Genomic DNA, 27879 nt, shown 5'->3' with positions numbered 1-27879 from the left:
AGCCCTCCACACCCAAGGCTATTCAACTCCACGTCTTTGGCACGATGGGGGAAGACTGTGGAGTGTAGCCAACACAGCCACTTGGGGGCCAGGGATCAGACACAGAATCATATAGTTCCTTGGACCCTAGTCATGATTATGGGCAGCCATTCCCACAGACAGAGAAACATGTCATAGAATCTCTCACTTCCATCTCAGTAACTCTTATACATCTGGCAATCAGAAAGACCTCCTTCTCAGCTTCCCTCTGGGGTCACCCCCAGGCCAGGCCAGGCTAGCAAAGGGAGGGTTGGAGAGGACAGGCCTGGCCCCAGTTCCTCCCCTATTCAGAACTTTCTGGTTTTTGCCATAGGATACCCTGTGAGCTCCTCAGTGTCACTGTGGGAAGCTGGGTGAAATGAGTTTATCAGTACTGCCATGACCTCTGAGCATGCATTAGGAACATGAAGTGCTCTGAGATAGAACGCAGGTCAATATTGATAAGGTTCATGGAGTGGTGGCACAGCCCACAGGGCCAATCCCCACTACCCCAAGCTAGACATCTTGCTCCCTCCCCATATGTTCCTAGGCCACAGGACCTGGTGTGAGACCAGGAAGCCCATAATTGCTTCCTTCTGTGTGATGGCCCCAATGTTCAGGCCAGGTTGAACTGAGAGGACTGAGCTTCAGCCCTGCTGAACCCCTCTGAGCTTCTCCAGGCTCCACCCATCTAATAGAACCTCAGTAACTCCCCGACTGAGGTGCCAAGCCCTGCATTCGGATGGTGCTGTCAACACCATGGCACAGCCCTGGGCTCCTGGAGTTGACAGAGATTAAGAGAGGTAACAGGATTCAGGTATGCAGAAAGAGATTGGGAGCAAGCTAGGGAGAAGGAGGGGGCAACTTGGAAGAAGTTTCCAAGAAGAGCCTCTTGGAAGAGCAGAGGGACAAGAATGGGGGACAGGGGATGGGAAGGAAAGATCGCCCACCAAGATGTGGGGTGCAAACATTATAGGCAGAAGGGACAGCAATAGCAAAGCCTGAAGTAGGGTTTTGCTGGGTGAATTTAATGGAAAGAAAAATGGATTTTGGAGCTGTCAATGAGGTATGTGGGCCTTGCAGACTCCTGTGAGGACTTGGCTTCTAGAAAGGAGCCACAGGAGTTCTTTGAGCAAAGGAGGAACTCCATGCAGTTTGAGGTCTTAGAAAGATCACTGTGGCTACTCTGAGATAAGATTAATGGTTTCTCAAGTGTGCTCTGGACAGCAGCATCTGAGAAGTTGTTCAAACATAGGTCCTCAGTTGCCTGCTGATTCAGAAATCGTGGCAGGGGGTGGGTAGCACACAGAGATTGTATCATAAAGAACCCTCCAGGGAGGGCAAGTGTGGCTCAAACAGTTTGGCTCAAGTTCATCTATTTCTTAGTTTTTTTTTTTTTTTTTCCTTTTGTGGTATTGGGGATGGAAGCCAAGGTCTCTGAATGTTAGGCAAGTGCTCTGCCACTGAGTTACATCACTAGCCCTCAAATGCTTCTGGAAAACTCTGAACCTACCAGAGGCTCTGAGGAGAACAGGCCATACGGTCAACTGTGTGTGGAAACAAGGCACACTTGGTTAGCTCGCCAACCCACAACTCTGAATGCTTCTGGCACACACACAGCCTGTTAAAGGCTCCTGCCAAAATCCACAAAAATGAAACCACTTAACCTATGTTCAGTCCAGGTAAATTATATAATACACTTTCTTAACATTTTTTTTTTATCACAGAACACCCTAGAACACTGTATAAACATCTGGCCACATTGAAAAATGCCGATTCAGTGTTGGTTTATTGGTTTATTTTCTCAGGCTCCCATGCTGCATCTAGTGCAGAATGACCACTCAACAACTGCCCTTTGAAAAATGCACAAATCTCTCTATGATGACCCTAATCAGACCTGGGTGATTTACAAACCAATTGACCTTTCCCCAAGATTTGGGAGGGTCTTGGCTACAGTTCCTCATGCATTGACTCCCTGGGCTGCCCTGGGAGCCTGGAGGCTTGGGAGAATCCAAGAACAAGAAGGAGAAGATGAAAGGCCACCAACTCGGCCTTTCCAAAACAATGACCATCTGTGGTGCTCAGATTGCCCTCTTGGCCTGAGCTCATGGCCAAGTCACAAGGCATCTTCTCAGAAGATTTTTTTGGCCAAGAACCATCCTCTGGGCCTAAATGATGTGTTATTTATAGAAGGATTCTGTGGATCCCAGGTCATCGGTTCAGGCCAGCCCCCTGCCTTCAAGTTGAGCAGCCACTCTTCTGGCCCTTGCAGACAGCCAAGCATCAGACCTGCCTCAGGGCCCTTTGGGGCCTTAAGGATGGCCTGGCTTTCCTTTGCTCTCAAGGAAACCTCACCAGGGCCCATTCATTAACAAGAGGTTTCTAACCAAGAGGTTCGAGTAGAGACTGAGGTGCAAAATAGTCCAAGAAATGCCAGAGTCTCCATGGGCACTAGAGACCCCTGAAAAAACAGGTCCATGTTCCCATTGGCAGATAGAGAAACTAAGGCCCAGAAAGGAGAAGGAGTTGTTATGGTCACATAGCTTGACTGTAATGTCACTTTGGTCAATCTAGAAGTTTTCAGGGGTGTACAGGGACGTCAAGACAGCACTGAGTGGGATGACCACAGAGGAGGCAAACAGAGAAAGGGACAGTCATTGAGAAAGACTCAGAGGGGTGTTGGGTTCTGAGATAAAGATTTGCTACCTGCTCTGTAGTCTATCCCACAACCTCTACCCCTGACTTCAACATGAGTGCAGGTAGGGCTAGGGCATGGTGCCACATCCTAGGGTGCTAGGCAACCCTTGACAAGTGACATAGTAGGACTGAGGGGTAAACAGTACAATCCTGTGACCATGCATGTCTCACTCACGTGTGTGTGATACCATATATGATATCCCAATCATGGTACACTGTGACTGTCCTTGTGTGATGGTATCACAGCCCTGGGGGCACACTGTGGCTATACTTGTGTGTCACCTGTAGCAATGCGGCTTTGCAGCTACCTGTGGCTGTTGGTATCTGTGTTGCTGTCCTTATGACCAGAGAGTTGGGCATGTAGTCATGTGTGAGGTGGTGTTTGTGACTCTGCACCCCTGTGGCTCTGGGACTATGTATGTATTTGAAAGGGACCAAAACAGCTCTTGGTATTTTTGTGTACCTACAAATCTGACAAGTAAGCTGCAGTGCAGAAACTTAGTCCTGAGAACTTTCAGATGCAAATTGTCACTTAAGTCTTCTTAAGATGCAGGCAAGCTATAGAAAAGTGATCCCTTCTACCACATAACTATGGGCATCTTCTGATGTGCTGGCCAAAAGAAGGTGCAAGAGAAGGACTCAGAGGGGTGTTGGGTTCCGAGATAAAGATTTGCTATCTGCTCTGTAGTCTATCCCACAACCTCTACCCCAGCTCAGCTCCAAGGGGTTTCAGTTGACTCCTGGCCACTACACACAGTATCCTGACCAGGTTTGGGATAAGAAATGGACTGTCCCAGGGCAAGTGCAGAGAGAGATGTTGAGGATGATGGTGGGGATACCTTGGAGGGCCCAAGTCAGCTTATATGTATGTGTATGGGTGGTGATGTGGTGGCAGGGTGGCAGGACCTGGCCACTCACACATCTTTCCCAGGGTAGACTCCCAAAGGTCCCCAAGCAATGGTGTGCCCAGTAAACAACCTTGCTCAGGTTCCCCTCTCCAGGCCCCTTGGTGAACTGTCATCAGCTTCTGGCTTCCCACACTTGCATCTGTGCTGACACAACCTACCCACAAACTGTCCCATCTCTGGGGCCCAAGGACTCATCCATAGACACTCATTCACACACAGTCCACCACTAATCCTCATTTATCCTCCCACTCCACTCATTCATGCATTCACTCATTCAGTTAACAAATACCCATTGAGCCCCTGTAATGGGCCAGCAATCTGTTGACCTCCTCCAGTTTTCCCAAGTCAGAGCAAAGAAGGCACAGTCCCAAGAGACCCTTAGTGCAGGCAGCTCAGCAAAGAGGAACCTGGGGCTGAGTGGGCTGGTGGCCGTTAGCTGAGGGGAAGCAAAGAGCTGGTGTCATAACCAGGCCAGTGCATTAAGCCAGACGGGTTCTGGAAATTGGGTAAACATGTGGCTTCGCCACCCTCCCATGTATTCCAGGCTGGGTCTGGCACAGTCACCCTGTCTGGGGCCCAGGGTCTGCTTCATCTGGAGTTGAGTCCCAAGGCTTTAAAGCTATCCTCTCATTCCAAATCCCATACAACAAAGTTCATCTCCCAGTTGGCTCTCAGGTTTGCCTAGGTTGGGCCCAAATTGCCTTTTTATGAAAGGCACCTCATGTCCCCTTCCCACCATCCATCTACACCAGACTTCATGACTTCCAAGGGCAAGGGGGGCTATGGCCTTCCAGCTCCTCCTCACTCTGCCTCACAAGTGTCCCCCAGAGGATCTATGGGTCCCAGGGAAACTGCTGCCCTCACCTATATGGGCCCTGCAGACCTCTTCACTGCTGATCCTGGCTGCATCTTAGTCCCAAAGGCTTACTTGCTAGGATGCAAGGTGGGAGTGGGCTGAGCAGGCTTCCCCTACCAGGTGGCCATCACTCCTCCGCTGATTTTGCTCATAACTCCAAAGCCTATATCAGGACCACAACAACTCTAGAGCTGGTGAATGTCAGCAGGTCACAATTTGGTTAGTCTTATGCAAGAATCTGTTAACTCAGTACCTATGGAGGCCGATAATGCCTGTAGTCTTACCGCTCCCAGAAGAGTCTGAGGTTTTGTTTATTTTTTTTTTTAATTATTTTTTTAGTTGTTGATGGACACAATATCTTTATTTTATTTATTTTTATGTGGTGCTTCACATGTGCTTAGGCAAGCTCTCGACCGCTGAGCTACAACCCAGCCCGAGTCTGAGGGTTTAATTAAACCCAAAGGGAACTTGTGTAAAGAGAGCCACCAGTGGCCCCTTGGATACCTTGCAAGGGTCTTGACAAGGAGGTAAGTGAGAAGGTAAGGACACATTGAGGTGTGGCCACAGGAAGGCAAGCCTGGCTTGAATCCCAATCCCAGCTCTCAAACTCTGGAAAAGTCACTCGTTCCAAGGCTCAGTTCCCTCGTCTGTAGCCAGCAGATAACACTGCCTGCCTGCTATTTCCAGGTGCTGGTGGCTCCAGAGAGGCTGAATCTCATTGAGGCAGCACTCTGAGGATGGGACTACAGGGAGCCAGTTCATAGGGTGTTTGTGTGAAACACACACGGTGTCTGGATCTACCGTGCCTATGACAGAGACAACATTCAGTAAGACAAAGGCTCTTACCCTTTCTGTTAGCACCAAGAAGGATGTCGCAGTGGCTGCTGGAACTCGGAATGGAGGTAAGGAAGAAAGGACCAGGTCTTCCTCCCTGCCTTTGGAGACAAGTTCTAGAGTACAGGAGAGAAAATCTTTCTCTTACCAGGGGCTCCCAAGGAGAAATAAGAGGAGGGCAGAGAGGTGGCTCTGCTAGGCTGTAGGCCCTGGTGCTGTTCAGGCTCGGAGCCACTGACCAGGCATAGGGGATAGAGGGTGGGCAGCATCCCCAAGCATGTGGGAGTCCTTCCCAAGGTTGCGGCTGGCTGCCCAGGCATTCCTAGAAGTCTCCTCAGAGTCAGGCTGGCTGGTAGCAGAACCAAAGCCCTGGCCAGCCTCCTTAGCTAAGCACTCCCATCTGCCTGGACCTGTCACCTAGACTAGAGAAATCTCCACAGAGACCTAAGAACTCAAAGCAGCCTCAGCATCATTATTCCTCACTTCCTCCACTTCCCAGGGTGGAGGACCAAGCCAGAAGGCAGAGTTCAGCAGGTCATCCTTGCTGGCTATGTGACTTTGGGCAAGTTACTTAACCATTCTGAGCTTCTGTCCCATTCTGGACTTATCACTGCACTGGCTTGTATAGTTGCTTCAAAGGAGACTTGAGTTGTACACAAGCACAGCCCCAGGCCAGACACTCATAAAGAGCTGCTGCTGCTGCTGTACCTGTTAAAGCACTGTTGTCCACCTTGGCCTTCATATTGGCCCTAGTCACTCAGCACCATTTCTCTGAATTGCTCACTCACTCCTTCCTCCCCTGCTTACCTTCCAGCTCCCCATAATATGAGCCAAAGGAGCAGGTTTTTAAATGTCTACAGGGCCAGAGTGGAATGAAAGCCCCTGTACTGGGTGATAATCACATTGATGGTGGAATGTGTTGGGACTCTGACCACCCACCTGCTCTGCTATACAGCCCTCCTTCTCCCCTGGCTCTCTTGGCTCTGGCCTCCCTGGCCTCCTCCATGTAAGTCTCCTTCCCTAGCCTTCATTGGGCCCTCTTGGCCAGGCTGCTCTGTCCTAGGTGTCATCTCCTTGACATCAGGTCCGAGCTCCAGCATGGGGGCTCCTCTCTCCATTCTCTATACAAGTGCCCTCACCCATACCATCCCCAGACTTTAGTGACTTCTTTCCTGACATCTCCCCAGCAAGGAGGGAGGGTGTGGGAGGAAGGCTCCCTTACACTGTGCATTTAGCATCTGGCCAGAAGAAGGGGCTCAGCCTGCTCCTGTCACCTGCCTCTACTCCATCACCTCAAGGGGCCCTGCTCTGGCCTGATCCACATGTAGGGCTGAAGGAATGAGACGAGGAAGTGGGGACCCCACCTCTGAGCCAGTCCTTTCCAGAGAGCCCCTCTAAACTGTCGTAATCAACACTGGGTGTAGTGGCACACATGCCTATAATCCCAGAGGAATCCTCCTCAGGAGGCTGAGGCAGGAGGGTCACAAGTTCAAAGCCAGTCTCAGCAACTTAGCAAGGCCATAAGCAACTTAGCAAGACCCTGTCTCAAAAAATAAAATGGGCTGGGGATGTGGCTCAATGATTAAGTGCCCCTAGTGCCCCTGGCATCCCTGGGTTCAATCCTCAGTAATGTCCCCCTCCAAAAAAAAAAAAAAAAAAAAGAAAACCCAAACTATTCTAATCAGGGCTGGGGAGATAGTCCAGAGGTAGAACACTTGCTTAGCATGTCCAAAGCCCTGAATTCAATCTCCAGTATTAAAATTAAAAAAATATCTACTCCAAGTGTTGTGGTACATACCTAGAATTCCAATAAATTGGGAGGGTAGCAAGTTCAAGGGCAACCTAAGCAATTTAGTGAGGCCCTAAGCAACTTAGCCAGACCCTATTTCAAAATAAAAAGAGATAGGGATGTGAAGCTCAGTGGTAAAGTATCCCTGAGTTTAATCCCCAGTACCAAAAAAATAAATAAAATAAAACTACACTAATCTTTCCCCTAGCTCCCTAACCTAAGCACTCCTCCATTATAAACCCAGAGGTTGTGTGACTAGAAAGCAGGACACCTGGGTCCCACCACAGCCCAAACATCTTACTGTGTGAGCTTGAGTGAGCCCTCTCCCCTTGCAGGGACTTGGTCTTTTAGCTCTAAATGGCTTAGGACTGTGGACACATGCCCAGTATATAAGGCCAGGCAGGTATTGTTGCTTGGACACCACATGTCCTCAGGGTCCCTCAGATCCCCTGAAGGAAGGACTGGTAAAAAAAAAAAAAAAAAAAAAAAAACTGGAGAAAAATGTCCTGCCTGGGCCAGATGAGAAATCTCCTGATTGTTAACTGTGAATAACTAATTCACATGCTCCCACCCTTGGTCCTACTCCAGTGCTGCTGTCATCTCCCTTCAGTCATGATTGCCTACTAAGACCTCATCAGTCACAATGTTCTCTGACATTTACAAGATTGGGAATCACAGACAGGCTATGCTTGGATGTGGAGGGGAAGGAGGTCAGTAAGACTGAGGATAACACTGATAACTCGCTCATTGGTGGCAATGCCTCTATGAAAGGCCCCCAGGGTGAAGGTATGAAAGCTCAGTGATCACTGAGATTGATGCTGTCATGAACCATTACCTGCAGGAAAACACCCTCACAAAAGAAGCTACAAAAAGGACATCTGGGCTGAGAGTATAGCTCAGAGCTAGAGTACATACTTAGCATAAAAAAGGACATTGAAGATACATAATAGATTCACAGATTGCATGAAGTTGCTGAGCACAGTAGTGCATGCCTGTAATCCTAGGGAATTAGGAGGCTGAGACACGAGGAGTGCATATTCAAGGCCAGCCTTGACAACTTATTAAGACCCTGTTCCAAAATAAAAATGTAACAAGAGCTGGGGATGTAGCTCTGTGGTTGAGTGGTTGAGCACCCCTAGGTTCAATCCCCAGTATCATACACATGTATATACACAAAGATCATATAAAATCAATAAAAGGCAACATTGAAAGGCAAACCAGAAAGAGTAAAACTGTTCAGGATAGGTACTGTAGAACAAACCAAACATATCCTTGCTAATTTCAAAAATTACTAGTTCTTTACTGGTGAAAACAAGAATCTAGATGACACGGTTGCTCTGATGGATTGCCATGAGGATGGTGTGACCCTCCATATATGATTTTTCTTTCAGGATGATTTAAAAATGGGAAAATGTTCAAAAAGTTGGAAATTTCTTTGATCTGTCACCTGTCATTATTGCTGTTATCTACATAACATCAGGACAAATGAGATGGATGCTCTTTATTTATTTTAACCATGATTTCTTAGGAGTGGAGCATTATTTTTAAAGAAAAAAGTAATTGGGCCAGACACAGTGGAGTACAACTATAATCTCAGAAACTCTGAGGCTGAGGCAGGAGGATTACAAGTTCAAGGTCAGCCTGGGCAACCTAGGAAGATCTGTCTCAAAATAAAAAAAGAGGTTGGGGAACTAGCTCAATAGTAGAGCACCCCTAGGTTGGATCTCCAGTACCATGAAAAAGGAAAAAAAAGAAGAAGAAGAAAACTGGTTGGTGGTATAGCTCAGTGGTACATTCCTTGCTTAACATGAGTGAGGCCATGGGTTTGATTCCTTAGCACCACAAAAAATAAATAAGTAAAAAAAAAAAAAAGAAGGGAAGAAAATACCATGTAGGCACTTAAACCAAAACAAAATAAAAATAAAACAAGAACAATTTGAGTGAGCCAAATAGAACACATCTGGGCCACAGTTTTTGGGTGCTGGGCTAGAGGTCTAGGTTCAGGAGTCCTCTAGGGCTCTCTGGACATTTCCTACTCTCTAGGCTGGGGTAATATTCTCTATGAACTTCACTCCAGACCTGCCTCCCCTTTAAACAACTGCCCACCCTTGCCCCATAGCTGGCTTCACAAATGGAGGCCCAGGCCTGGGCTGCCCCTTCCAGGATGTCACAAAGCCTGAGGGGGTTCTAAAGTCAGGATCACGCCAAGGCATGTTCTGGGGGCCTCAGAACCTTCTGTCCTGGCTTTTCCCAAAATTCTGTCTCACATGATGGCTCCTGGGTCCTGTTACTAGAAACCCTAGAGCTCATATCTCCAATCCTTCTGGGCAGAGCTGAGCTGTTTCTGAAACCTCTGGTCACTCTGCGAGGCTACCTCTATACAAAAAAGGCACCAACTTCCCAAACAGCACTACATCAGCAGCACAGGCTAGAGGGGCTTTGTTTAATTGGGGGTGGGGGGCAGGATTAGTAGAGGGGAAGGGTATGCTGGGGATTGAACCCAGGGCCTCACACATGCTAGTTAAGAGCTATACTTTCAATCCCTGTTGGAGGTTTTGTCTGTCTTCAAAATTGCCCCATTTTCACAGGGTCTCCTTGAGGAGAAGGCTGGGAGAATTTCTTGCCTGGCTGCCAGATGTGGAAACCAAGGCCCAGTCAAAAACAACAAGCTCCAGGATGAGCTATTTGATCCTCTCACAGGGGTGCTGCTAAAAATAACTCCTGGGACCCAGAATAGGAAGGGAGAATTCTGGGGCAAGCATTGACATTTTCCTTCTTCCTTGACCGCTGGGTGGGTGTTATGTGCAGCAGCCCTTGACAGTGTGACGCAGACTGGGTGAGAGGGAGGAAAGGCATCAGTGCCAGGCCTAGAATGAGGGCTGACCTTGCCTGAAATTTAGTGGTTTGGCTCTCTCTGCCCAGGGCCAAGGCAGGAGATAAGATAAGTTTGTAAAGCAGATGGAAGAAGGAGGAAGGGAAAAGGAAGATGGGCGGGGGGGAAGGACCAGAAAAAGGAGAGGGGAAGATGAAGGAAGGAGGCAGAGGGAAAGAAGCTGTCCAGGAAAGGGATTGCAACTGGCTCAGCATGGGCCAGACGCATCTCAAAGACAAGAGAGGCAATTCCCACTTCTGATACAAAACCTGAGGCTTGTTCAAGAACTCAGAGTCAGAATGTGGCAGATCTAGAATTAGAATGCATTAGCATCTCGACCTTCAAGGTCTCAAACCTTGACTGAGTAAGGCAGAACATCCTAACATGTGGCTCCAAGACACTCTAACCCCACAGAATCAAAGGAAAATGGCCCAGGAACCTGCATTTTGTGCAATACTCTGGTGGTGGTTCTTCGGGTCCTGACACTGCGAAGTTCTGTGGCTCGTGTAGGGCCTCTCTGGTTTAACCTCCTATCCCATTTTCTGGTTTAACCCCTGTAACAACTATCAGGCTGACTCACATCCCCTATTCCCATAGGCCTGGGCTTTTCCTACTCCAGGCTTCACCCAGCAGTCTCTCAGTGCTCTCTGGATCCACCCTTCCAGCCAGCACCTACTTCTCTTCTGGACGACTTCCTGGTAGCTGGGATCCCCCTCCTTCTTGTTGAAGTAATAGCCTCCTCCATCTGGAATTGTTTACAACATTCTATTTCACTTTTCTTATGAGTCTGCCTGTTTCCCACCCTTTCTATTAAACAGGAAACTCCCAAAGGGCTGGAGTCTGTTGGTTTAAACAATAAGGCTGTGCAATCTATGACTTCACCTAGCCCTCCTGCCAACCACAAGTGGCAGGGCTGGGAGAGCGTTACAAATGAGGAAACCTAGCCTGAGTGAGGCTGTGTGGCCTGCCCATGGCCACAATCATGTAAGATTCAGAGCTGATTTTGGAAACCATGTGTTGCTCCAATGTTCAGTTCTTTCAGCTTCTGCTTTGCCACTGATCACCCAAACAGCCCTGAGAGGCAACCAGAACAGGAGATCTGTTGCCCAGATAAGGAAAATGAGGCTCAGAGAAGAGTAAAGAACCCAACACTAGCTGCCCTGTGTTTGAGTCCAAGGGTTGATCTTTCTCTCTGGTTGATGGGTACTGCCTAGGACTCCCTTAGCAGAATGGAGCCGAGCAGGGTCTTGGACTCCCTGATCAGAGCCCTCATTATGGATTGGTCCCAGTGCCACTCTGGTGCTCCTCTGCAGACGGAAACTCATCTTGCCAGCCTTGTGGCTGGCTGGGGCTTAGAGGGAGGGAATTGGGAAGTACCTGGACACACCTTGATCGTCATCACTCTGAACTTTGTCCTTGTTATTAATGCTTAGTTGGGGAAGGTGCAACCTGAATGGTCCTTTCCCCAAGTGGAGGAGGACAGCTCTGAGCTTGGCACAGGCCCAGCCTAGCCCAAGCTGGGAAGGGTGTGAAGCAATAAGGTTAAGCTGGGTTCCTGAGAGGTGTGGTCTTGGGAAGCCTCCTTTTGAGGTATGGCCCAGCTCTGAACTCTGGGATGGAATCCTAAACCATCCAGCTGGTGCCCAGAATGGCCAGCAAGGACTTTGGACAACAATCAATGGAAAATAAAAATAATAACAAATATGTGTTAACCCCTAACTGCATGTCATACCCTGTGCAGCTCTCTCCATCACCTGGGTGCTCCAGACTATGAAGTGAGGGTTGAATCCAGCCATGTTTCTCTGTAACCTACTCGGCATCCTCTCATCATCTTTGAACAGAAAGTGCCATTCTGCTTCTGCTTCTTACTCTTCAATTTGCTGCAGCCCCTTGAACCCCCACCAAGACCACTCCGATCCTTGGACGATTCAGAAGCACTTCCTCTGGGAAGTCCTCTCTCGCTGTCACTAAAGCAAGTCCCCAGCGGTGCGGGTTCAGCTTAAGATCCAGTCTCAGTCATGAGCTTTGTAATGTTTTGAACAACCAATAAAAAAAAAAAAAGATCCAATCTCAGAAACCCTTCCATGTTTTTTTGTTTTGTTTTGTTTTTGTACTGGTGATTGAACCTTGGGGACACTTTACCACTGATCTATATCCCCAGTTCTTTTTGTTTGTTTGTTTAATTTTGAGACAGGATCTCTCTAAATTGCTCAGACTGGCCTCGAACTTGCAATCCTCCTGCCCTGACATCCAGAGTTGCTGGGATTACACGCATGAACCATCACGGCCGGCTAAGAAATCCGTTTTTACTAAGTAGGGCCCCCCCCCACCCCGCAGTTGGACCTAGTGGCACTTCGCCTCCGCTTTTGCCCTTCTATGCCCCACAGTAGCAGCTTTGGGTTCTCAGGTACAGGGTAACCAGACGGAAGCTGGAACCCCAGCGGCAGGGCCTGCCCATTCAGCGCCACCGACCCCCCCCCCCCCAGCGCGATGCAGCGCGCCTGCGCGGAGAAAGGCCGCGCCCGGGGCGCATGCGCAGCAGTCAGTCCCGCCGTATATTAGGGCGACAGCGGTCGCGGCCTCTGGTTGCTCGCGGACAAGGACAACGGTTCGTTTGGACTTCTCCGCTTGAGTGCCTGCCGCCGTCGCCGTCAAGGGTTCCGCGCAGGTGAGGGTCCGCGCTCGGATTCGGCGCCGGCCGCAGGGAGCTGCCGCGAGTCCTGCCAGCCCGGACCCCGCTCCCCCGGCCCCTAGACCCCCCTCCCCCATCGTCCCAGTCACCCGCCGCTCTGGGTCAGCGTTCATCCCCCAGATCTTTTGCCTGTTCAGCCGCCTCAGTTTTCCCTTTCGGCCCCCTCGCGACATTCCGCCTTTGGCCGCTTTCGAATTCCCTTCTAATACCCTTCCCGTTATTCTTGTCCCCGGGTAACCTTTGACCTCACTCCCCAGGACCACCTCCTCACACCAGACCCAAGTCCCACGATTTTATCGCCCCAGTTTCTGTCCAGGCAGCCCCAGCGCGCTTCCCTTCATTCTCCAGCCTTTCTTTATGCCCCCTTTCTTCTCAGTTCTCCCAGCTCTGGCGGCAGGATCTCCAGGAAATTATTGCTTCAGGGACCCAGGGCTCCCCTGGACTCCTTCCTCGGGTTAGGGGACATGGGAATCAGGAGAAAGTCAGGATCGCAGAGTCCTTCCTCAGTGGACGACAGTGGCTTCTTCCCTAGCTTCACTTCACCTGGGTGTGAGCTAAGGTGTCTTATCTTCACTGTGCATCTCCTTCAAGGAGCTCTGGCCTCCCAAACCTGTTTCTGACTTGTCCCTTTATTTTTCCACCCCCTTGATTATTAATTGTCCTTTTTACTCTATTTGCTCAAGTTAATTTGCAGGTGCTTTTCTGTAGAGCTGGAAAACTAAGAAGTTGTTGAACTGGGTAGATGTGGTCACCACTTCTTTGTTGAGTCCTATGTCAGTGCTGTCCTTGGATATTTTTGAGTGAGATGTGTTAGTATCCCAGGGTACCCTTGGCAAACTGCAGGTGACACCTGAACCCAGTATTGCCTCTTATTTATTTATTTTTTTTGCCTGCTTATTAACAAGCGTTGATGTCACTCATCATCAATCTTTCTACAGGAGCCAGTATACTTCCCAGACATGGAAACTGTTGTTCGCAGATGCCCGTTCTTATCTCGAGTCCCTCAGGCCTTTCTGCAAAAGGCAGGAAAATCTCTGTTGTTTTATGCTCAAAACTGCCCCAAGATGATGGAAGTTGGGTCCAAGCCAGTCCCTCGGGCTGTATCCACTTCAGCAGTACACTGCCAACAGATCAAAGAAACCCCTCCAGCCAGTGAGAGTAAGTATCATAGGCAATGAAGGAGCAGGTGGGCATGTTTGCTCTCATTGCTAGACTAGAAGCAGTCCTAGTCCTCAGTGAGGGCTCTCTCTGTGTGAGGCTCAGCTCTGTGTATGGATTATCTCATATAATTGTTGCCCTAATCCCACAGGTAGGCACTTTTAATGTTCCTGGCTTTAAAGGTGAAATGGTGACCAGTGTTCCATATGATAGGTTTCTGGATTGCATGTCAGTGTCTGTGAGATTTTAGTGTTTCCCTAGTGCCTCATGTAAATATTCAGTTGGAATGTTCCACTTCAGCCTTTCTCTCAATAAATGTTTGGGGTTTGGCCTTTGGCTTTTAAAGTAGTGATTTTTTTTTCCTCTTAAGTTTTTATTTTCTTTTATTATGGCAAAATGCACTTTAGTAAAAGTTTATCATTTTAACAACTTTTAAGTGTACAATCCAGTGGTGTTCAGTATATTCATATTGTTATGCAACCACCACCACCGTCCATCTTTAGAACTTTCTTCATCTTGCCAAACTAAAACTCTGTACCTGTTAAACATTAACTCCCATTCCTCTACCCCCAGCCCCTGGCAACCACCATTCTACTTTCTGTCAATTTGATTGCTCTGGGTACCTCATATAAGTGGAAGCCTACAGTCTCTGTTAATGATTTTTTTTTTAATATGTGGATCTGTTCTGTAAATGATTTGTTTTGTTTTTAATAGAGGCCAGAGTTGAATTTGGTCTTGGTCTGGTTCTGCCAGGAGAGGAGGAAGCTTTTCAGATTGTACTTAATCCTAGAGAACATTTCACCTAACAGCTTTTCTTAGGTGTGTTCTCTAGGTGTGGACCAATAAGAAATGAGTGTTCTTTTCTTTAAGAGGGAAGAATTTAATCCATTGTAGGATTTGTTTTCAGGAGTTGCTTGATTGCATAATGTTTGCAGTAATGATGTTTTGAATCCTAAAGCTCTTTGTTTTCCTTTCCCTAGACTTTCTGTAATGACTATGTATTGCTTTTATAATGAATGAAAATAACTGAATTTTCTTTATAGAAAAATTTAATGAGAACTGTAGTAGACACCTTATCCAAGTTATAGGAAAGCTTAGCCAGTGACTCTCACATGAGTATTCCAAAATGATAAAGACAGACTTTTTTAGAAGGAAGGTGAATTAATATTTCAAGGGGGGAAGGGAAGTCATTGTAACCAGAAGCATAATTATCAGGGAGCTGTGTTAAGTCAGCAGCCTCCTTTGATGGATTTAAGTGAAAAAGTAGGTGAGGTATGTGAGTGTGATTTGCCCGTGTTTTTTTTTTTTCTTAGCATACTAATAGTTTGAACTCTGTTTGACAGCAATCCTATTTCTTTTGTTTAGAAGAACATCAGTAATTATGTTAAGCAACCACAAGCTTCTTTATCAAGAATGTATTTAGAAAATATTAGAGAAAAAAATTATATGAATACTTTCATTTACCTTAGAGTATGTTCCTGTCCTGAAATGCATTAAGTGGATATAGGGTAGAAATTACTGGCAGTTATACAAATCAAGAACTCTGGAAAAATGGTACTTTTTGGATTTATAGGGAGAAATACTATAGTTCAAGAGATAACTAGAATATGCCAGTGAACCCTTCAAGAAGTGAGGTTTTCAGTGGGGAAGATGGGAAAATAGAGCTATTAGCAGAACCTAATAAATAAGCTTGTGTCTGGATTTTAAAGTAGAATTAATTGTAAAGTTTATCTTTGAGGCAATAAAGAGAAAAAATCTTGTGTACTGTATAAGCAGATTCAATGCCTCACTTTTTCCATTTTCTCTCTCAGAAGACAAAACTGCCAAAGCCAAGGTCCAGCAGGCTCCTGACAGATCCCAGCAGACTCCAAATGGCACACAGCTTCCGTCTGGACACCACTCGCCTGCCATGAGCCAGGGCACTGCAAGCAAATGCCCTTTCCTGGCAGCACAAATGAGCCAGACGGGCAGCAACGTCTTCTGCAAAGCCAGTCTGGAGCTTCAGGAGGATGTGCAGGAAATGCATGCCGTGAGGAAAGGTAACAGAGGAGATGCAAACCATGAGGAAGAGTGCAGAGGTCCTTTGGTTCCTGAGACAGATTTGTGTGTGAGCTGTTATTAGCGTGACATTTGTGTAAACACCTTCCCCTTTTAGGACAAAGGAGGAAGGTCCTTAAGATAGAGGACTGTGTTGCAAAATGTGGGACTTTCTAGTGAGTAATGTGTAGGATGTGGCTATCTTTACAATAACTGCTTGATTTCTGAAAATAACCTGCAATCTTTAGCTACTGTCAACTGTCCTTTGTCCCTTTAGTTTTTCCCTCTGTAGTCATTTGGTAGGATAAAAGGTAGAAAACAGTGTTACTGCAGTGAATGCATATCCTAGGACTCCTGATCTCTGTGTCCTACAGATGGTCATTGAGTGGCAACCTTAATTCCAGCTGAGTATCCACAGCCCCCTGAAAACCTCACTGACAGCAATTGTGCATATGGCCAAAATTCTTTTCTGTGAACTCTATAGAGATATGGGGTGGGCAGTGGAATGGGTGGAGTGGAAAAGGCACGCCCATCAGCAAGAAAGCTTTGGACTTTAATGTTTATTAAAGCAGGCTAGTAGCTTTGAAAACAAAATAGCACCAAAAGTCAGCTATTACAATACATAAACTAGAAGAAGAGATGCTGCATTATATACTCAGTTACGGCTATTACAACTAACTATGGTTGTGATCCGCTTTTTTGTGAACTAAGTAGTATCCTTTTTTTTTTGAAGGGGGGCACTGGAGATTGAACTCAGGGACTCTTTACCATTGAGGTACATCCCCAGTCCTTTTCTCATGTGGAAATTGGTCTCAAATTTGCAGTCCACTATTCACCTGCCTCATTCCCTTGAGTCACTGGGATTACAGATGTGTGTGTGCCACCACACCCAGCAGTAAGCCTTTTTTTTTTTTTTTAGTACTGAGGATTGAACCCAGGGGTGCATAACCACTGAGCCACATCCCCAGCCCTTTTTAAATTTTATTTAGAGACAGAGTCTCACTGAGTTGCTAAATGCCTTACCAAGTTGCTGAGGCTGGCTTTGAACTCATGATCCTCCTGCCTCAGCCTCCTAAGCCACTGGGTTTACAGGTGTGCACCACTGAGCCTTACAGTAAGCTATTTTTGATGGTGTGTCTGGAAAGTATTGTGAACTTGAAATCAAATGTTGATCCCATTTGCCTCTTGTTCTTGTGTTATAGAGGTTGCCCAAACCTCAGTGAACCCCAATGTGATCAATGTGAAGACTGATGGAGAGGATCCAAGTGAATTGCTTAAGAACTTCCAGGATATCATGCGAAAGCAAAGGCCGGAAAGAGTGTCTCACCTTCTTCAAGATAACTTGCCAAAATGTAAGTCTCATTGTCATTTGCCTGATGCAGGAAAGAGTTTGCAACTTAAATGTACCTCAGATTAGAATAAAATTGAATGTCGAGTTAAGGATTAAAAGCCATGATCCTTGCTTGAGTGAGTAGATACTCAGTCTTGGTGATTATTGGTGACTACTAAGTGCTGTTGGTAGCTCACCTTCTCTCTTTTAATACCCCATCACCTACCTACTGGGGACTGGGCCAAACACTTCATACACATAAGTCTTGTTTACCCCTCACAAGATGAGGACGTGAAGTAACTTGCCCAGAACCTCCCCGCTATAAAATGGCTATTCTGGAATTTGAACTCAGGACTTACCTTCCCCCAAACACAGATATGCTTCTGAATCATCAGACTCTACTGTCTTTTGTTTGTTTTTTAGCTGTTTCTACTTTTCAATATGATCGTTTCTTTGAGAAGAAAATTGATGAGAAAAAAAGTGACCACACCTACCGAATTTTTAAAACTGTTAACCGGAAAGCACACATCTTCCCCATGGCAGATGACTATTCGGATTCCCTCATTACCAAAAAGCAGGTGTCGGTCTGGTGCAGTAATGACTACCTAGGGATGAGTCGTCACCCACGGGTGTGTGGGGCAGTTGTGTAAGTAGCCCTCAGCTTTCAAATGCTGCTGTCATTATTTGGCAAGACATTGAAAATTTTTATAGGTTGGATCTTTTGTAGGGGGTATGTTCAGCAACTGGAAGTGTGCCATAGCAAAATATTATTCTTAGTCTTCAAAAATACCTACAGGTTACTTTTAGAGAAATAATTTGCAGGTAGTGGTAGAGCTTCATAGCATGTGAGGGTTTGAACTTACTGGCTCATTAACTATGTACATTAGTTCACTTCCTACCATTCCACAAGTGAGTGTGCCTTTAACACCAAACAGCATTGCTTTTACAGAAACATCCTTGATTGTGGCCGCAGGTGGAGAAATATAAATCTAGCTGCACTAGAGGAAAAGCTATTTAAGAAGGATGATAGATTTCATCATTCATGTCCTTCAGGAGGATTGCCATGGCTAGGGATGCTTGAGAGAGTTGCTGGCCAAATTCTTCAAGAGGCTTTCTAAAGGGCTGGGGATAGAGTTTTGTGGTAGAGTGCTTGGCTTGGCATGTGCCAGGTCCTGGGTTCAATCCCTAGTACAGCCAAAAACACAAGCAAAAAAAAAAAAAGAAGGTTTGCTAAAGAGCATATCTCTGCCACCCAAGGTTCAGCAATAAATGTATATCTTGATATAATATGACTGGTTTATAGTCCCTCTAGAGTTTGCTTTCTTTTAACATGTTGTACTATTGGAAGGAATAGTATTTCTTAGAGGAAGGAGACCTTAATATAAATTAACTTAGCTAATACTAAGTATTAAGTTACTAGTACATGAACATTGTACTTGATGATCCATAGAAATATCTATCATTCCAGTGAGACACCTTCCCTACTTATCTGAAGATGAAGTCAGTTGAACCTTCCAACCCAAAGATTTCACAGTGAGGGGGAGTTTCTAGATCAACACAAGTTTCCGTCTTCTGAATCCTGGAAAGAGGACTATTTACATAGTGTTTAGAACCATAAGCTTAGGAACTGGGGTTGTAGCTCGGTGGTAGAGCACTTGTCTAGCACTTGTGAGCCTCTGGATTCAATCTTCAGCTCCACATAAAAATAAATTACAAAAAAAGAACAATGAGCTTTATTATTATTATTTTCTTTTAAACAGGGAGACTTTGAAACAACATGGTGCTGGGGCAGGCGGTACTAGGAATATTTCTGGAACTAGTAAATTCCATGTGGATCTGGAACGGGAGCTGGCTGATCTCCATGGGAAAGATGCAGCACTCTTGTTTTCCTCATGTTTTGTGGCCAATGACTCAACCCTCTTCACTCTGGCTAAGATGATGCCAGGTAAGGAAGGGGGTACTCTTGAGTGAGAAACTTGATACCAATGAAGATTAATAAAGGTCATGTCCTTAAGATAACCATCTCAGATGTGCTTTGCATTCTAAGAAGTTCCTTTGGGAGAATCTCTTAATTTTTAGTTATCTGTTGATTGAGTTTGGAGTGAGGCACACCGATTTAAAAACATATTAATTACTCACAACAAGAGTATTCTATACCTCTGGACCTTCTCAAAGAAGCACTAGCCAAGCGTGGTAACACACGCTTGTAATCCCAGCTTCCTAAGAGGGGCCATGTCAGGAGGATTATAAGTTTGAGGCCAGCCTCAGCAATTTAGTGAGACCCTGTATCCAAATAAAAAATAAAAAGGACTGGAGATGTAGCTCAGTGGTAGAGCACCTCTGGGTTCAGTCCCCAACTGCCACCCCCTGCCCACATACATACACAAAGAAAGAAACAGTAATTTTATATCAGGAAAAAAAATGGCACATTTTTTTTTTTTTTCCCTAATGAGCATTTAAAGTTATTTTCAGGAAAAGTCTGTGGTTCTCTGTCTAGGAAATAATTTGTCTTTGATGCAGATGGCAATAAACAGCATTTTTTTTGCTTTCATGGTAGGTTGTGAGATATACTCTGATTCTGGGAACCATGCCTCCATGATTCAAGGGATTCGGAACAGCCGGGTGCCAAAGTATATCTTCCGCCACAATGACGTCAGCCATCTTAGAGAACTGCTGCAAAGATCTGACCCCTCAATCCCTAAGATTGTTGCATTTGAAACTGTTCATTCAATGGATGGTAAGTTTAAATTGAGGCTAATCTAAAACTTAAGATGAAAAACTGAGGCTGAATTCTTTAGAGCTAGTTTTTAGAGTGTGTGGTTAGTATGCACAGGGTCTTAGATGTGATCTCCAAAACCAAAAAAAGGTACCTTTTGCATTGCATTTATTCTCTGTTGAGATTCCAGAATTGGTGGACATTGTGTAGATTTGGGTGAATGTATATTTTCTACTCTGGCTTTTACCAAGCTCTAAAACCCCAAGGTAAATTACAAATAGGAAGAAGTTCATTTTCTTCCGCAAATTAAAAATGGTATCTGAGGGTTGGGGTTATAGCTCAGTGGTCGAGTGCTTGCCTAGCACATGTGAGGCACTGAGTTTGATCCTTAGCACCACATAAAAATAAAATAAATAAAATGAAATATTGGGTTGATTTGCAACTTAAAAAAAAAGATATCTGAGAATGTAAGTTACTCTGTTCTGACTCTAAACAAAACAGAAATTTCTGAAATGTCAAGCTCTTTAGAGTGGTCTCTGATCTTTCCTCAGGGGCAGTGTGCCCACTGGAAGAGCTATGTGATGTAGCCCATGAGTTTGGAGCAATCACCTTTGTGGATGAGGTCCATGCAGTGGGGCTGTATGGGGCTCGAGGTGGAGGGATTGGTGATCGGGATGGAGTCATGCCAAAAATGGACATCATTTCTGGAACACTTGGTATGTGTACTTTGTATGTTCTGTCATCTGCACTAAAAGTACATTATCTTAACAGTGCCAAGGACTGGCTTGACTAACTGGGATCGGGTGAGAAGATGGTGTGAGAGCATGCAAAGCTTGCCTTTGCTTGTAAGAAGAGCCTAAAGAGATAAAAATGTAGGTTGTACACATTTGAGGGTGTTTTTAAGCCTTCGGCAGTTGGCAAGGCAGTTGGAAACACATGTATCAGTCAGCCAGAGTGCCAAGTTAAGGCCTACACTTAGTAAAGGATGGGCAGGCAACAAAGAGTGTCCTTCAGCCCTGTCAAGGGGTCTGAGAGCTTCCTGCAGGCTCAGAGAACTTGGGGCTCTCAGGGGAGCCCTTCCAGGGGAAAGAGGCTTGCTCACCTGGCTCAATTCCATCCATTCTTTCCTTTTAATGCATTCTTAGGACATGGTGTTTTTGAAGGTTTGATCATTGAGAGATGGCAAAACCTGGAGGGAGAAATTTTCCACTCTAGGAGTTTAAACCCTCCCAGCCCTCCCTCCTGTGGTTCAGCAAGAAATGTTAATTGCAGAACATCATGTTAAGATATCTCAGAATTCTTCTGGAGTCCTAATCCTGAAACTTGAGATTCATGTTATGTAAAGGACTTGAGAATTGAAAAACAAGTCTGGCCCTCAATCAGACCTAACAGGTTCTGAGTTTTTGTATTCATCTGGCAAATTCTAATTGTTCAGAGTTTTGTTTGCTTAAGTGGGAAGCAACAGGGGTCACATCATAACAGCTAATGCCTTAGCTGGGTAATGATGTTGCAGGGTAATGCTTACAGGGTGATGTGAGCACTGCAACTCAAAATCCCATTCCAGAGAGCATGGAGTGCAGAAGAGGAGAAATGGAGCTTTGCTGGCTTGTAGAGTAGGAAGCCTGAGTGGGAGAAGCAGGTGAGAATAAAAGGGTGGGAGGAGAGGCAGCTTCCTGATCCCTGGGCACACTGAGACCAGTCACAAGGCTCCCAGCCTGCTCTGGAGACCGGCTTTCTGAGCTTGGCCATGTGACTTTGGACAGGATCCTTACATAATCTTTTTCAGTTGTTCTCTCATAAACATGAGTGGACATCCCTTTACTTCTGTCAGTCTTGGTTCAAAGAAAGAAGATAAGGAGAAAAGTAAATGTGTTGAGGCTCTGCAACACCTTGCTGTGTACATTTTGAAGCTATTGCTCATATAATGAGACTCTCTCTTCCTAGGCAAAGCCTTTGGCTGCGTTGGTGGGTATATTGCAAGCACCAGTTCTCTGATAGACACCGTACGGTCCTATGCGGCTGGCTTCATCTTCACTACTTCCCTGCCACCCATGCTGCTAGCTGGAGCCCTGGAGTCTGTGAGGATCCTGAAAAGTGCAGAGGGTCGGGCCCTTCGCCGCCAGCACCAGCGCAATGTTAAACTCATGAGGCAGATGCTAATGGATGCTGGCCTCCCGGTCGTCCACTGCCCCAGTCACATCATCCCTGTGCGGGTAATGGCCTGACTGTGATTGGAAACCTTGGGGGCTGCACCTCCGTACATGATGTGCGGATGTTCTGGTTTCCTCTTCCTGAAATTGGTCTTAGGCAGGGTGACTTCTGGGGCTAAGGGCTGCAACTAGTGGCCCACTGCAGTATATCTGCCTTTGGCTGCCTTACAATGAGAATGAAGCCAGCCTTTCGACCCAGCAGGCTGAAGCAGAGCTTCCCTCTCCAGATCACTGAACTTAATAGGGTAAACACAGCTCATATCTGGAAAGCTGCAGAAGCCTATAGAGAACATAGTTGTGTAAAATAAGCAGGTTTATACATCCTGGGAATGAAGACTAGCTGGTTTGAGAAACACTGGCTTGGGCTGGGATTGTGGCTCAGTGGTAGAGCGCTTGCCTAGCATGTGTGAAGCACTGGGTTCCATCCCCGGCACCACATAAAAATAAACAAATAAAATAAAAGGTATTGTGTCCATCTACAACTAAAGAAAAAATATTAAAGAAAAAGAAAAGTGCTGGCTTCCCCATGTGAGGCCTGGGAGGGGAGCCTTGTGAGGTTTACTTTTTATGTGCTTAGGTTCTCTAGTTGTCCCTGAATCAGCTTCTTTAAATTGCAGGTGTTGGACCAAGCAGGGTAGCACACCTGTAATCCCAGTACTTCAGGAGGCTGAGGCAGGAGGATTAAAAGCTTGAGGCCAGCCAGGCGGGGTGGCACGCACCTGTAATCCCAGCAGCTTGGGAGGCTGAGGCAGGAGGATTGTGAATTCAAAGCCAGCCTCAGCAATGGCGAGGCACTAAGCAACTCAGTGAGAGGCTGTCTTTAAATAAAATACAAAATAGGGCTGGGGATGTGGCTCAGTGGCTGAGTGCTTCTGAGTTCAATCCTCTGTACCCCCCGCCCCCCCAAAAAAAAAAGCTGGGGGCCAGCCTGGGCAACTTGGCAAGACCCTGTCTCATAAAGGGCTAGAAATGTGACTCAGTGACCCTGGTTCAATCCCCAGTACTGAAAATAAATAAATAGATAGTTAGATAGATACATAGTAGGGGTTTGGGCAGTTGTCCCTCTCCACCAAGCTTGTACATACTACCACAGTATGACCTTAAGCCTGAGCCTCACAGGCACTCTGTGGTTATCTTCTATAAGAGATAGCCAGTCCTATTCTGACCCTACTTTATGCTCTCTTGGAACTTAGGTTGCCGATGCTGCTAAAAACACAGAAGTCTGTGATGAAATGATGAGCCGACATAACATCTATGTCCAAGCCATCAATTACCCCACAGTGCCACGTGGGGAGGAGCTCCTACGGATTGCTCCCACCCCTCACCACACACCACAGATGATGAACTACTTCCTTGGTGAGTACCTGCAGAGTTGGGGGAGCCTCCCTGAAACCTTGTGTCTGTCTGTGCAGTGTTTATCACTGAAGCCTTTCAGAGGCAAGCAGATTTGTTTCTTCATTTTTCATGTAATTAAGAATGCCCTCAGATTGGGGAGTGAAGGGAGGGGAGGTGACATGGGGTAGGAATGATAGTAGAATGAATCAGACATTATTACCCTATGTGTATATATGATTACATGACCCGTGTAACTCTATATCGTGTACAACCAGATGAATGAGAAATTGTACTCCATTTATGTATGATGTGTCAAATTGCATTCTATTGTTATGTATAACTAATTAGAACAAATTTTTAAAAAAAGAATGCTCTCAGATGGTACAAGACTCTAAAAGTCATTTAATTGTTTGACTCAGCTTTAAGAGCATGCAGTGTCCTTCTGGAAACTCTTAGGGAGCCTGTAAGTCCACTCTGTGTGTTCTTAGGACTGCCTGCTTAAGGGTACATCAATGGCTGTCACTGGGGAGGAGAGGTCTCTAAAGGCATGGATCTGCCCTTGGACCCCAGAGTCTAGCTTACATGCTCTCCACATGTGGTCTTGAACCAACCCTACACCTTACCCCTTCTGATAAAAAATTTTTCTCAACATTTTATACAGCTCAATACTGCTGCTCCCTAGCCCCTGTGTCCAACCCAAAGGCAGAGACTGCCACAGATTGCTATTGCCTCAAAAGGGTATTACTCCTGGGCCTTCCCAAGATGGGAGACTTTAGACAGACTCGTGCTGTTTTCACAGGTCTATAATTGTAGCTACTTGGGTGGGTGAGGCAGGAGGATCACAAGTTAGAGGACAGCCTGGGCAACTTTAGTGAGATCCTGTCTCAAAAGAAAAATTTAAAAGGACTGGGAATTTAGCTTAGTGTTAGAGTACTTACCTAACAAGTATGAAGCCCTGGGTTCAATCCCTAGTACTGGAGGAAAAATAAAAAGCTCAGCTTTTTTACTTTGTTTTGGTTTTGGTTTTAGGTGTCAGGGATTGTACCTAGTGCCTTGTGAATGCTAAGCACACACTTTACTACTGAACCATGCCCCCAACTCCCAAAATGCTCAAGTATGGTAATAAAGCAACATCTGACCTGAAGGCTTGGGAAATAAGGCCCAACTCTTTTTAAAAATTGTTACAGTAGCTTTTTTGAGATATAATTCACATGCCATAAAATTCACCTATACAGTCTGGCTGGGGTTGTAGCTCAGTGGTAGACCACTTGCCTAGCACATATGAGGCACTGGGTTCGATCGCCAGCACCACATAAAAATAAACAAAATAAAGGTATTGTGTCCATTTGTTTGTTTAAAACAAATAAACAAACTGTACAGTTCAGTGGGTTTTAGCCTCATTCGCATTGTTGTGCATCCATCACCTCTGATTCAAGAACATTTTCACCACTCCAGAGAGAAAAACCCCATATCCATTAGCAATCACTTCCCTTTGCCAGGTCCTGTCCACCACTAATCTACTTTCTGTCTGTCTGGATTTGCCTATTCTAGACATTTCATGTAAGTGGAACCATATGGTATGTGGTGCTTGATGCCAGAATTCTTCACAGCACAATGTTTTCAAAGTTCATCGATGTTGTAGCATTGATCAGCACTACATTTCTTTCTTTTCTTTTTCTTTCTTTCTCCCCAGTACTAGAGATTCAACCCAAGGCTTCACATATGTTAGACAAGTGCTCTACCACTGAGCTACATCCCCAACCCTTCATTTTTAATTTTTATTTTATATTAAGACAGGGTCTTGATAAGTTGTCCACGCTAACTTAGAACTTCTAATCCTCCTGCCTCAGCCTCCAAAGTTGTTGACATTACATGTGTGCACCACCATGCCTGGCTCCACTTTCACATTTTGTTTTTCCATCAGTTGACTTTTAAAAAATATATATCTATTTATTTTTTTTAGTTGTAGTTGGACACAATATCATTATTTTATTTATTTATTTTTATATGGTGCTGTGGATCCAACCCAGGGCCTCACACGTGCTAAATGAGCGCTCTACCCCTGAGCCACAACCCCAGCCCCAGTTGACCATTTTGAATAATGCTGCTGTGAATGTTCATGTACAAGTTTTTGTGTGGATATGTTTTCATTTCTCTCGGACAGATACTCCCTATAATATTTAAAAATTATTTCTCCTCATAGAGAATCTGCTTGCCACGTGGAAGCGAGTGGGGTTGGAACTGAAGCCACATTCTTCAGCAGAGTGCAACTTCTGCAGGAGGCCACTGCATTTTGAAGTGATGAGTGAAAGAGAAAAATCTTATTTCTCAGGCCTGAGCAAGTTGGTGTCTGCTCAGGCCTGAGTGTGACCTCAGTTACTCCATATAACTCAGCCATTATCATATCCAGATAGTCGTCAGAATTGTCTTTATATGATGCATTAAATTATATTAAATCTTAATCTATAGTTAAAGTATAGTCCTGAAAATAAATTCTTGTTTAAGTGATAAGTGTTTCTGCTATTGGCTACTGAATCAAAAAATAACTTGAATTCAATTTGTATTATAGAGATATATAAACCATAATGGCTGCAGACCCTGCTGGAGTGTCAGAAACTCGTCCTCTGCTTGAACCTTATCACCTCTTTAACACCTTCTGCACCCATGGAGGACCCAGCAGCACCCAACAGTCAAACAGTTCTGAAAGCAGCGACACCACTGTGCAGCTGATTTTATATTTTTGCCCTCACGATCTGGACTAGGCAGTCCCTGCGTATCAGCAGTCTTGCTGCAGCTCTTTCCCCGCAATTTCCCTCTCCACCTCTGCCTCGACCTCATACTTACCACTAAAAGTTGAACTATCAGGAGGGACAGGCTTGCCCTTGCCCACCACATCCCCCAGGCTGATGGCTTCCTGACATGTAGTCAGGTCTTCCCTGGCAAAACTCGAGGGGTTTGTGTGCCTCACCCTGAACCTCTGGGCTTGTATTTTGGGTCTTCCTGCTTCTTGCACATTCCTACAGCTATCCCTTGTTTTTACTGTCGTGAATTTCTCCCCTTCCACTGGCCCATTCCCATGGGCATGCAGTAGGCTTCTTCACCCATCTTAGCAGTAAGCAAGCTCTCCTTCAGGATAGACCCCCTTATAGCTGTCGCCTCTCTATTCTGCACTTTCTGCATCACCTTCCCCATCAGTCTTGTCATCCCTGTTCCTATAGAGGCTGTTCTTTCTCACCACATCTTCTGTGTCTTGTGAAATCCAGTGACCTATCCTATCTTCTTTTCATTGGATCCCTCGGTGGTATTGGAGGTGGCTGACCTTGGCCTTTTTTTAAAAAAAAAAAAAACAGATTCCTCACCTAAGCTTCTATTCCACTAACCTCTCTTGATTGTCTTCCTCCTTCATGAGCTGGTTCTCCTCGGTCTGTTTGGATCCTCTTGTGAATGTTGATGACCCCAATGGGCTCATTTCTGATGCATGCAACACTTCCCACCCCATGTGATCTGTCGTGGGCTATCAGTTCCATCTGCATGCAACCACCTACCACCTCTGGGTAGCAAGCAAGAACGATCTAGGCCCACACTGGTTTAGGCAGCACCCCAAGTCTGCCCACCCCTGCTGCCCATGTGGTCTGACATCTACCCAGGTGCTCAGGCCTCTCATTTGGAAGTCAGCTCTGTCCTTCCATCACATGTACACTGTTAGCAAGTCCTCTGAGTTCTTACTCTAAACACATCTCAGGCCAGGCCACTCTTACCTCCTCCACTGCTGCCAAATACACCTGCCTCTACTCCAACAGTGGCCTGAGAGGTCTTATTAAAAAAAAAAAAAAAAGTCAAATCATGTTCCTCCTCTGTAGAAAACATTCCCGAGTCTTCCAGTTGGAGTGAGATTAAATTCTAAAATCCTTTCACAGGCTGGCCATGTTGGGGTTGGGCTCCCATCCAGCTTCCAGCCTCATCTTTCACCCATCCTTATTTACCCACTCTCTGTTTATATTAATGTTGGGGCTCACTTCTGGGTCCCAAATACTAAAGTTCTTTCAGCCATTCTTTATCTGTCTGGATTTTCTTGCCCTGGATCATGGTGTTTTAGTCAGCTTTTTTGTTGCTATGACTAAAAATTCTGACAAGAACAATTAGAGAATGTAAAGTTTCTTTGGGTGCTCATGGTTTCAGAGGTCTCAGTCCATTGACAGCCAGTTCCATTCCTAGGGGCTTGAGATGAGGCAGAACATCATGGAGGAAGAGTGTGGCAGAGGAAAGCAGCTGGGAACATGGTGCCAGGAAGCAGAGAGAGCTAAACTCAGCTCACAAGATACATACCCCAGGGGCTAGAGTCATAGCTCAGTGGTAGAGCACTTCCTCACATGAGTGAGGCACCACATAAAAGTAAATAAATAAAATACAAATATTGTATCCATCTA

The 27879-nt window shown here is 45.8% G+C and overlaps 1 protein-coding gene, 1 long non-coding RNA gene and 1 pseudogene across 3 annotated transcripts; all 3 read left to right on the top strand.

Moving 5' to 3' along the window:
- Nucleotides 1-585: 585 nt before the first annotated feature.
- LOC139706736 (uncharacterized) lies at nucleotides 586-12035 on the top strand. The gene is made up of 3 exons (XR_011708390.1): nucleotides 586-835; nucleotides 5167-5381; nucleotides 11716-12035. It is a non-coding gene; the product is annotated as an uncharacterized lncRNA (long non-coding RNA).
- On the top strand, nucleotides 7521-8541 carry LOC114091431 (translationally-controlled tumor protein-like; annotated as a pseudogene).
- A 490-nt stretch (nucleotides 12036-12525) lies between the features above and the next one.
- Nucleotides 12526-25963, top strand: Alas1 (5'-aminolevulinate synthase 1). 2 transcript variants are annotated; one of them, XM_027933557.2, is made up of 11 exons: nucleotides 12526-12642; nucleotides 13605-13824; nucleotides 15636-15863; nucleotides 17064-17213; nucleotides 17615-17837; nucleotides 18952-19136; nucleotides 19749-19928; nucleotides 20459-20623; nucleotides 21852-22120; nucleotides 23311-23473; nucleotides 25656-25963. In XM_027933557.2, exons 2-11 carry the CDS (start codon nucleotides 13626-13628, stop codon nucleotides 25814-25816), a joined length of 1923 nt encoding a protein of 640 aa, XP_027789358.1. In that variant the 5' UTR covers nucleotides 12526-12642; nucleotides 13605-13625; the 3' UTR covers nucleotides 25817-25963. The 2 variants fall into 2 exon arrangements, with proteins under 2 accessions (XP_027789358.1, XP_071471768.1); XM_071615667.1 differs by lacking the exon at nucleotides 13605-13824.
- The last annotated feature ends 1916 nt before the right edge of the window (nucleotides 25964-27879 follow it).

The sequence above is a fragment of the Marmota flaviventris genome, chromosome 8, assembly GCF_047511675.1.
Source record: "Marmota flaviventris isolate mMarFla1 chromosome 8, mMarFla1.hap1, whole genome shotgun sequence".
NCBI classification, from domain to species: Eukaryota; Metazoa; Chordata; class Mammalia; order Rodentia; family Sciuridae; genus Marmota; species Marmota flaviventris.
This window is presented reverse-complemented; position numbering and strand designations above follow the sequence as displayed.